The sequence below is a fragment of the Procambarus clarkii genome, chromosome 13 (assembly GCF_040958095.1).
Source record: "Procambarus clarkii isolate CNS0578487 chromosome 13, FALCON_Pclarkii_2.0, whole genome shotgun sequence".
Lineage (NCBI taxonomy): Eukaryota > Metazoa > Arthropoda > Malacostraca > Decapoda > Cambaridae > Procambarus > Procambarus clarkii.
Window position 1 is genome coordinate 33,859,909 of NC_091162.1, and position 10,628 is coordinate 33,870,536.

The following is a 10,628-nucleotide window of genomic DNA, read 5'->3' on the forward strand; positions in this document are numbered from 1 at the left end:
AGATCACTGTGTAGTATTGTGCACGCCCACACCTTAGATCACTGTGTAGTATTGTGCACGCCCACACCTTAGATCACTGTGTAGTATTGTGCACGCCCACACCTTAGATCACTGTGTATTATTGTGCACGCCCACACCTTAGATCACTGTGTAGTATTGTGCACGCCCACACCTTAGATCACTGTGTAGCATTGTGCACGCCCACACCTTAGATCACTGTGTAGTATTGTGCACGCCCACACCTTAGATCACTGTGTAGTATTGTGCACGCCCACACTTTAGATCACTGTGTATTAGTGTGTAGTATGGTGCACGCCCACACCTTAGATCACTGTGTATTAGAGTGTAGTATGGTGCACGCCCACACCTTAGATCACTGTGTATTAGAGTGTAGTATGGTGCACGTCCACACCTTAGATCACTGTGTATTAGAGTGTAGTATGGTGCACGCCCACACCTTAGATCACTGTGTATTAGAGTGTAGTATGGTGCACGCCCACACCTTAGATCACTGTGTATTAGAGTGTAGTATGGTGCACGTCCACACCTTAGATCACTGTGTATTAGAGTGTAGTATGGTGCACGTCCACACCTTAGATCACTGTGTATTAGAGTGTAGTATGGTGCACGCCCACACCTTAGATCACTGTGTATTAGTGTGTAGTATGGTGCACGTCCACACCTTAGATCACTGTGTATTAGAGTGTAGTATGGTGCACGCCCACACCTTAGATCACTGTGTATTAGAGTGTAGTATGGTGCACGCCCACACCTTAGATCACTGTTTATTAGAGTGTAGTATGGTGCACGTCCACACCTTAGATCACTGTGTAGTATTGTGCACGCCCACACTTTAGATCACTGTGTATTAGTGTGTAGTATGGTGCACGCCCACACCTTAGATCACTGTGTATTAGAGTGTAGTATGGTGCACGCCCACACCTTAGATCACTGTGTATTAGAGTGTAGTATGGTGCACGTCCACACCTTAGATCACTGTGTAGTATTGTGCACGCCCACACCTTAGATCACTGTGTATTAGAGTGTAGTATGGTGCACGCCCACACCTTAGATCACTGTGTATTAGAGTGTAGTATGGTGCACGTCCACACCTTAGATCACTGTGTATTAGAGTGTAGTATTGTGCACGCCCACACCTTAGATCACTGTGTATTAGAGTGTAGTATGGTGCACGCCCACACCTTAGATCACTGTGTATTAGAGTGTAGTATTGTGCACGCCCACACCTTAGATCACTGTGTTTTAGAGTGTAGTATGGTGCACGCCCACACCTTAGATTACTGTGTATTAGAGTGTAGTATGGTGCACGCCCACACCTTAGATCACTGTGTATTAGAGTGTAGTATGGTGCACGCCCACACCTTAGATCACTGTGTATTAGAGTGTAGTATGGTGCACGTCCACACCTTAGATCACTGTGTATTAGTGTGTAGTATTGTGCACGCCCACACCTTAGATCACTGTGTATTAGAGTGTAGTATGGTGCACGTCCACACCTTAGATCACTGTGTATTAGTGTGTAGTATTGTGCACGCCCACACCTTAGATCACTGTGTATTAGAGTGTAGTATGGTGCACGCCCACACCTTAGATCACTGTGTATTAGAGTGTAGTATGGTGCACGCCCACACCTTAGATCACTGTGTATTAGAGTGTAGTATGGTGCACGCCCACACCTTAGATCGCTGTGTATTAGAGTGTAGTATTGTGCACGTCCACACCTTAGATCACTGTGTATTAGTGTGTAGTATTGTGCACGTCCACACCTTAGATCACTGTGTATTAGAGTGTAGTATGGTGCACGTCCACACCTTAGATCACTGTGTATTAGAGTGTAGTATTGTGCACGTCCACACCTTAGATCACTGTGTATTAGTGTGTAGTATTGTGCACGTCCACACCTTAGATCACTGTGTATTAGAGTGTAGTATGGTGCACGTCCACACCTTAGATCACTGTGTATTAGAGTGTAGTATTGTGCACGTCCACACCTTAGATCACTGTGTATTAGAGTGTAGTATTGTGCACGTCCACACCTTAGATCACTGTGTATTAGTGTGTAGTATTGTGCACGTCCACACCTTAGATCACTGTGTATTAGAGTGTAGTATTGTGCACGCCCACACCTTAGATCACTGTGTATTAGAGTGTAGTATTGTGCACGCCCACACCTTAGATCACTGTGTATTAGAGTGTAGTATTGTGCACGTCCACACCTTAGATCACTGTGTATTAGTGTGTAGTATTGTGCACGTCCACACCTTAGATCACTGTGTATTAGTGTGTAGTATTGTGCACGTCCACACCTTAGATCACTGTGTATTAGTGTGTAGTATTGTGCACGTCCACACCTTAGATCACTGTGTATTAGTGTGTAGTATTGTGCACGTCCACACCTTAGATCACTGTGTATTAGTGTGTAGTATTGTGCACGTCCACACCTTAGATCACTGTGTATTAGTGTGTAGTATTGTGCACACCCACACCTTAGATCACTGTGTATTAGTGTGTAGTATTGTGCACGCCCACACCTTAGATCACTGTGTATTAGTGTGTAGTATTGTGCACGTCCACACCTTAGATCACTATGTATTAGAGTGTAGTATTGTACACGCCCACACCTTAGATCACTGTGTATTAGAGTGTAGTATTGTGCACGTCCACACCTTAGATCACTGTGTATTAGTGTGTAGTATTGTGCACGCCCACACCTTAGATCACTGTGTATTAGAGTGTAGTATTGTGCACGTCCACACCTTAGATCACTGTGTATTAGTGTGTAGTATTGTGCACGTCCACACCTTAGATCACTGTGTATTAGAGTGTAGTATGGTGCACGTCCACACCTTAGATCACTGTGTATTAGAGTGTAGTATTGTACACGTCCACACCTTAGATCACTATGTATTAGAGTGTAGTATTGTGCACGTCCACACCTTAGATCACTGTGTATTAGAGTGTAGTATTGTACACGTCCACACCTTAGATCACTGTGTATTAGAGTGTAGTATTGTGCACGTCCACACCTTAGATCACTGTGTATTAGAGTGTAGTATTGTGCACGTCCACACCTTAGATCACTGTGTATTAGAGTGTAGTATTGTGCACGTCCACACCTTAGATCACTGTGTATTAGAGTGTAGTATTGTGCACGTCCACACCTTAGATCACTGTGTATTAGAGTGTAGTATTGTGCACGCCCACACCTTAGATCACTGTGTATTAGAGTGTAGTATTGTGCACGTCCACACCTTAGATCACTGTGTATTAGAGTGTAGTATTGTACACGTCCACACCTTAGATCACTATGTATTAGAGAGTCAACTTGTTGTTGTTGTTTAAGATTCGCTACTCAGAACAATAAGTTCCAGTAGCACGGGCTATGGTGAGCCCGTAACGGAGTCAACTTATTGATAACTATATAAATACGGAAATAATTAGTGTCACATCAAATTGAATGTGTGATAATAATATGATAGACAGAATACTTAGGAACTACAAGCATTTTGTCTCAAAAGTGTAACACTTATGTGCTGTGTTTACTATATTAACCTGCAATGTTAGATGTGATGCTTGTACTGTGATTTGTGGATTTGTACTCACTGGATTTGTGCGCCCCTTGAGGGACTTGAAGTAGCGGAGGGTAGAAATAGCCTAAGATGTATTTTGTTGTCTCAAATAACGTACTTGAACTAACCTCATCAACCATCGGGGGATCAACTTTTCAACGACGAATTGTAGAGATTTCATATAATTTTATGTAATGTACCTCACCTATAAGGTGAGGTACATTACAACTGTGGCATATAAGAGAGCTTATATGCCACAGTTGCAGCACAAGTAGTCTTACGGGCTATTCATGCCCGTGCCACCTCTTGAGTTGCTTAATCTTTATCAGTCATCGCAAGTAGTCAGTATTGATCACTCTGAGCTACGAGACGCTCCGATACATCCTGAGTGAAGGGATTTACTTCAAAGAAGTGTCCACCGTCTGATTGTTTCCCGTCTGCGGTCACCTGTACCCCAACGGTACCCAGGTAAGCTATAAGATGATTTGATTGTACATGAGGGGACCATTATACATTTGTCTTCAACCCGACGATACCCAACGGCACCCAGGTAAGCCATAAGATAGGTTGATCTGCACATGGTGACATGTGGGTCCTTCTTAACAGCTCTCTATATCTGTGGGCTATGTAGATGGATTTTGTTACTGTGGGCCCTCCTTAACTGCTTCTCGTGTTCGCGTACTCTGTCCTCCTATTGGTTATGCTGGACAGGTTAGGGTTGGTTTGTTATAGTTTGCCACTCTCAAGGTTAGGTAAGGGTTAGTCTATTCATATGCAGGTTTCAGTCCAGGGTTAGGCTACCTCTCTTAAGGTCCCCCTTACGAGGTGGTCCTTCAGTGACTTGCCTCGTTTCCATGCTATCATAGATGCAGCTGGTGCAAAGCTGCTCCAGGATGGGTGTTCCCAGTAGTTGTCCTTGAGCCACTCCCATACCCCTGCCATTTTGTTCTTGAGTGGACCTGCAAGTCCTGGGAAGAAAAGGGTCGTCAGGATCCATCTCTTCTCGTCCGTTGTGGTACTGTCGATAGGAGTATCTCCTCCCTTGTTTTGGTGCTGAGATTCTCTCGTGCTGACTACATTATCTCCTGATAATGTCTCCCAATAACCGCTTGTCTCCGGATAGTCGCGGTCCCTAAACATCTGCCATAAGTCCTTCAGCTGGGGCTGCAAAGTCTCTTCCTTGCTATTAATTCTCTTTAGGTGAAGACCTAGAGAATAGGGTAAGGATTTCTTTAGGGCTAGTGGGTGGTTCGAGTCGAACCTCAGGTATGAGTGGAGGTTCATTGGTTTATAGAATGCTCTTGTGTGGAAAGCTCGGAAAGAGGTTTATTTCCGAGCTTCTCTCCAGAGTGAATTTCAGATTACCGTATTGACCCATGTGAAGAAGGCTTGTAGGTGATCTCCACCCGTCATCACTCCCAAAATATCGTCAATGTATCTGAAATACACTAACGGGTTGTCTATGTGATGTGATAGACCATATGATGTGATAGACCAGTTTATGTGATCATTCTATCGATTTCATTGGGGCGAAATGTATTGTTAAAAGTAAGGGTTTCGCTGAACGAAATGTGATTGAGTCCGCACTGATTCAGATCAGATCAGTCCGCTCTGATCGGATCTGAATATTTTAAAACGTTTCCAAAATATTCGTTATAAATTGCTTTGTCTGTGAGTGGCCAGAAGTGTCGAGTGCACTTTCTCCAGGGCCAGATATAAGGAGCTGTAGTCCAAATTAACATCAAACTTTGCATGATGAGGATGCACAATTCTTCTGGGCATTCCAAGAGTGAAGTTATCTGACTCAGTGTGAAGGCTACACTGATCTTCTTCATCTTTTTGATAAAGAAAATTCATCCTTTCAAAATCATTTAGGACTGGTTTGAGAAATTTGAAATGCGGGTTATAGGCAGGATCAGAGTACATTGACAATTATTGCCTTGCAACATATCACAAGAGGACGAAGCGATACGGCTGTGATTTGTACACATTATATTATATAAGCATAAATAATCATCATTGAATTTCCTAACATTGGTAGCCTAAATTAGCTGAACTTTCTTTTAAATTGGCCAAAAAAGTAGCAAGTTGCTTAATTAAACATTTGGGAGCGTTGGGCTCTCAAAAGTAGCCCAATTCAATACTTAAAGCACAATCTGGCAATGCTGTTAAGGTGGTAAAAGATAGCTTAATAGTTGGGTGCTCGTCGTCGGTGCCGAGGGTCGAATACCCCAGGTTTGGGTTTTCGTCACCGATGTTGGCAATGATCTCCCTTCATGTCCGTTCCGCAAGCCAGCGGCTGGTCCTCCTGATAGAAACTGTTCTTTCGACGAAGTACTGACGGGGAAGTGGGAAGGAGGTGGTGCCCTTGGCAGTGTGCAATATAATTCCTGGAATTTTTCAAGGACCTCCTCGCACAATATCCACCCTTTCCTGACCAACGTCGATGGGTGTAATGGCGACTCCGTCCTTGAGGATCTTCAAAAGATCGCTTTTGGTGTAAGCCTTACCGTCGAGGGGAGGTAGTTCTAACTTTGAGACGTTTGTGGCGCATTGTAGCCACCCCCTCAACGGGTCGCAGTAGCGATGGACGGTGCTTTACCCGGCAATGCGCATTACATAAGGAGGCCCTCCGTCTACTCCCGAGTATGCTCAGGAAAACAGTGGGGTTGACCTCCGATGGTAATGCGCCTTGCCTAAAGTAGAGTGGTTTTACCGCCAGATGTGTAACACCGCTTGTTCTAAGGCAGAAAACATCCATGTTTAAGGTTATGGCTGGGTTGTTGATTGAGCCACACGCTGGAAAATTGCTCCCTCATTGGTTAGGTTGTAGAGTGGTTACTGTATTGTTGGTAGGGCAGGAAACGCTTCTGGTTGAATATTGAAGGATGGACCACGTCGAGAGGTGGTCGTAGATTGTCGAGCTTCAGTAACACACACAGAGATCACACTAACGTCATGCATCAAATGAACAAATCCACAAGGGCCGTGACGAGGATTCGAACCTGCGTCCAGGAGCATCCCAGACACTGCCTTAATCGACTGAGCTACGACATGTTAAAAGGGTTGAAACCGAAGTTCTACTGAACTTACTGGATCCCGCAGCCTCTCCGAGGCACAAACCAGGCTTTTACACAACCCCCCCCCCCTACACCCGAGCTATGTCAACAGGCCGTTCTCCCTCTTCGTCCTTACATCATCACAGATGATGTAAGATGTAACAGAACTGTCATTGAACTGACAGTTCTTGAAATCTGAACCTACGCTCTCAGGATATTACACAGTCCACCAAGTGTTCCTTAACACTTCCTCACGTAACTTGTCCACCTCCACACTCTGGGTATTACACAGTTCACCATGTAACATTACACGCGTCTCCAAGATGAATTAATCAAACAATAATTTCTCTAATTTCTCAATACAATGCTAACTAGAACGTCCTCTCGTGATGATTCTTGTGACTTTCTGAGACGAGTATCGGCTGTTTTATTAATTTTTATTTACATTACAATTATAATTGACATTACATTACATTATAATTGACAGCCTCTAGTCCCACTGCTCGGCCACCAAGGACGACCACAGACACTACTGAAGCCTGTTGTTGAGAACAGCCAACGCCTCGTCCAGCTCCAGGATTTATGCTGCTTCTTTCTATATGATGGTAAGAATAAATTTTTACGAGATGATCCCTATACGATGACGACCTTCCTGTATATGGCTGTTCTTATGTGCACTAAATGAAGTACATTTCTTCTGTTCAAATGTCTGTACTTTACATATAACCTATTGCATATAGATTAACGCAGATATATATGATTATCTTTTGCTGCAATTATCTCCACAGAACTTCCACAAGCCAGAGGAGTGTTCCGCCTGTTATAGGAACTATGGGGAAGCTGTGAGACGGCCTCGCAGCCTCCCTTGTGGGCACACAATGTGCTCAGAATGTATTGACAATACTATTGAGGACGACAAGCTCACCTGCCCCACCTGCCGTGTGCAACACAGTGCAACATCTGCAACTGTGTTCCCAATAAACTTTTGTGTCGAGAACTTGGTTGGGAAGCTTAACGAGACCAACATGGAGTTGCAGTCCATGTTGCATGAGAAGACCAGCATGAAGAACCTCATTACAAGTTGTGAGGAGGCGCTGAACAAGCTAGGAGGGTACAGGGGTCGACTGAGGGACTGGAAGACTGAACACCTACAGCTACAGGACCGGCTGGTGGGCCTCAACACTGCTACAGTGAGTCTCCTCGACCAAGAGGATTGCAGTGTGATGAAGTATGTGAATAAAGGAGAGGAAGTAAATAAACAACTGGAGATAATGTTACTAAATAAAGTCATCAACGCTCATGACGTGAGCATCGCGACAGGCAAGGCCAAACACTGGCTCCAGGAATGCGAGCAGCTCTTCCCTGACCCAAACACTGTCTACACTTCAATGAGGGTAAGCTATTAGATATTACGTAAATGTTAACAAACTATATCTATGAATTCTGCCTGTACCCGGTACCCATGTTTTATAATTTGATCTCATACAATACTGATCCTTATTCTGAAATCCTGGCCACATAGACAAGTTGCATTGATGTACTCTATTAGCATCAACGGCATCCGCCAATTTTTGCAGGGCCTTCACAAGTGCTTCAGGTGATGTGTTTCCGTTGTGACAGCCAAGGAGCTGCAGCAACATTTAAAACTTTGATCAATGTTAAGGGTTAGTTTGTTATTAGTCCGTTCAGTTGATGAGTTAGTTCAGTATCAGAATACGTCAAATCACCTACAACAAGTGTCATCCTGACTAACTGCACCTGAGTTGGTCGTGTCTTGCTCAACATGCAGCTAGCAGTGTTCATATACACATACTTTAGATGTAGTTGCTGGCATGAATATGGATCCCAGATGAGGATATCAGTTTAATACACGGAAGAAGGGTTCAGATACAACAATTCATATTAACGTAACTATTAATTAGTGCATAATTATATATTCTTGCGAGTTTCTCTATGTCCACCGATCCGTCTGTGAAAATGTGGGTGGCTACTGCTACTGCCATGCTTCTCATTTGCTTTTCTATGATGCGCCACTGAGCCATAGGACTGTTGGATCATAGGCAGCTTTTTCATCGGAAGATCTTCTATTACTGTTCTGAAGGTAGGATCCTCCCACGGCGGGGAACAAGTGTAGTTTGGGTGTGGATGATCACCTCCTCTATCATGAATCACGTTTTTTTAATTGTAGTCTGTTTAGGACTTCCGATCTGGCAGCCCAAGAATTTCCGTTGTTTTGGCCAAGTCCAACCACCAAGGCCTGCCGTACTGGGATTGGATCAGGGGAACAATTATCTTACTTATAATCGTAGCTGTTCTTTGGTATATTCTTTCTTGTAGAGGGCAAACCCGTTTCCAGTCTTAGAGTTTCAAGCCTGGTCCACATAGAGGCTCCCAGAGTAGCTCTCATAGCATTGTTTTGGGCTACTTCAAGCTTTTTCCACTGTCGTTGTGAGAGGCTTGTGAGTGCAGGTGCGGCATAGTTGATCACTGAGCTGACTCCCTGTATATATTATGTGCGAAGGACTTGCAGACTGGCTCCTGCAGGAAGGGAAGTTAGCGACCTGAGGAATGCCGTTTGGGCCGCAGTTCTCTCTCTCTCTCTCTCTCTCTCTCTCTCTCTCTCTCTCTCTCTCTCTCTCTCTCTCTCTCTCTCTCTCTCTCTCTCTCTCTCTCTCTCTCTCTCTCTCTCTCTCGCTCTTTCTCTCTCTCTCGCTCTCTCGCTCTCTCTCGCTCTCTCTCGCTCTCTCTCGCTCTCTCGCTCTCTCTCGCTCTCTCTCTCTCTCTCGCTCTCTCTCTCTCTCTCTCTCTCGCTCTCTCTCTCTCTCTCGCTCTCTCTCTCTCTCTCTCTCTCTCGCTCTCTCTCTCTCTCTCTCTCTCTCTCGCTCTCTCTCGCTCTCTCTCGCTCTCTCTCTCTCTCTCTCTCTCTCTCTCTCTCTCTCTCTCTCTCTCTCTCTCTCTCTCTCTCTCTCTCTCTCTCTCTCTCTCTCTCTCTCTCTCTCTCTCTCTCTCTCTCTCTCTCTCTCTCTCTCTCTCTCTCTCTCTCTCTCTCTCTATTCACTCGCTTCACTATTTTTACGGGCATGACGCTTGTCTTTGTGGGGTTGAGTTTTAAAGTCAAGGCGCGCAGTATACATGATAATGACAAAGTCGTCCGCATAGTTTAGCAGCCTGCAGTGTTGTGGGAAATTCAGCCTCACTATTCTTTTCATTAAACAGTTGAAGAGAAGGGGGCTGAGAATGTCTCCTTGTGGTGTACCATTTTCATGAATTTTTTATTCAGAGACTGTGCCGTGAAGTTTCACTCTTGCTTCTCTGTTTATAAGACAGTGTTTGGTCCAGGATAGCAGGTTGCCTTTGACCACTTGTCAAAGAGGTCAAAGTCTCTTTGACATCTTGTCAAGAGGTACCTATGTCTTGACCTGTTGCCTCATATCAATGAGGCAACAGCTAGCTGGGGCGCTAGCCAGTTCAAAGGATTTCTGGAGGTCTAGGAATATCAGCGTTCCTGGTCTTTCATTCTGGTGGGCTAACAGAATCGTAATACATTCCACTGTGCCAACCCCTCTTTTATAGGCATACATATCCTGGTGCAGTTTAAACATTTTCAACTCAAGTCTGTTGAGTGCCATTCTGTCAGCCGTCTTGGCTGCACAGCTTTGGAGAGAGATGGGCCTGGGATTAGCTGGATCTTTGGATTTTGGGATCGGCACTACGTCTGCCGTATTCCAAGCGGTAGGTCTAGTTTGAAAATTACAGGCTAAATATATTAACCTAAGGTATGAGCGGCTCCTTCTTGGCCAAGGTGAAGCGCCGGGCGAGTGCTTTACCACTACGTCATGGGGGACTGCTTCGTCGTAACCAATGTCTGCTCTAATGCTAGTCCTTCCTTCGTCGCGGGACTTGTTCGTCTTTTGTCGGTCGTTTTCCTGTTCTCTTGGTGACCAACGCCAGAGGCAGGTGTTATCGTCCGCCTGGGAGA

At 44.8% G+C, this 10,628-nt stretch overlaps 1 protein-coding gene across 1 annotated transcript; it reads left to right on the forward strand.

The window, feature by feature from the left end:
* Positions 1 to 1,635: 1,635 nt before the first annotated feature.
* Positions 1,636 to 3,363, forward strand: LOC138364450 (dynein heavy chain-like). The gene is made up of 2 exons (XM_069324086.1): positions 1,636 to 2,113; positions 2,603 to 3,363. Exons 1-2 carry the CDS (start codon positions 1,636 to 1,638, stop codon positions 3,361 to 3,363), a joined length of 1,239 nt encoding a protein of 412 aa, XP_069180187.1.
* The last annotated feature ends 7,265 nt before the right edge of the window (positions 3,364 to 10,628 follow it).

What these genes read in the sequence shown, in the direction of transcription:
- LOC138364450 (XM_069324086.1), top strand. Translation starts at nt 1,636, where the DNA reads ATGGTGCACGCCCACACCTTAGATCACTGTGTATTAGAGTGTAGTATG. An exon ending in CGTCCACACCTTAGATCACT is followed by an intron (nt 2,114 to 2,602) that starts GTGTATTAGAGT and finishes TCCACACCTTAG; the next exon opens with ATCACTATGTATTAGAGTGT.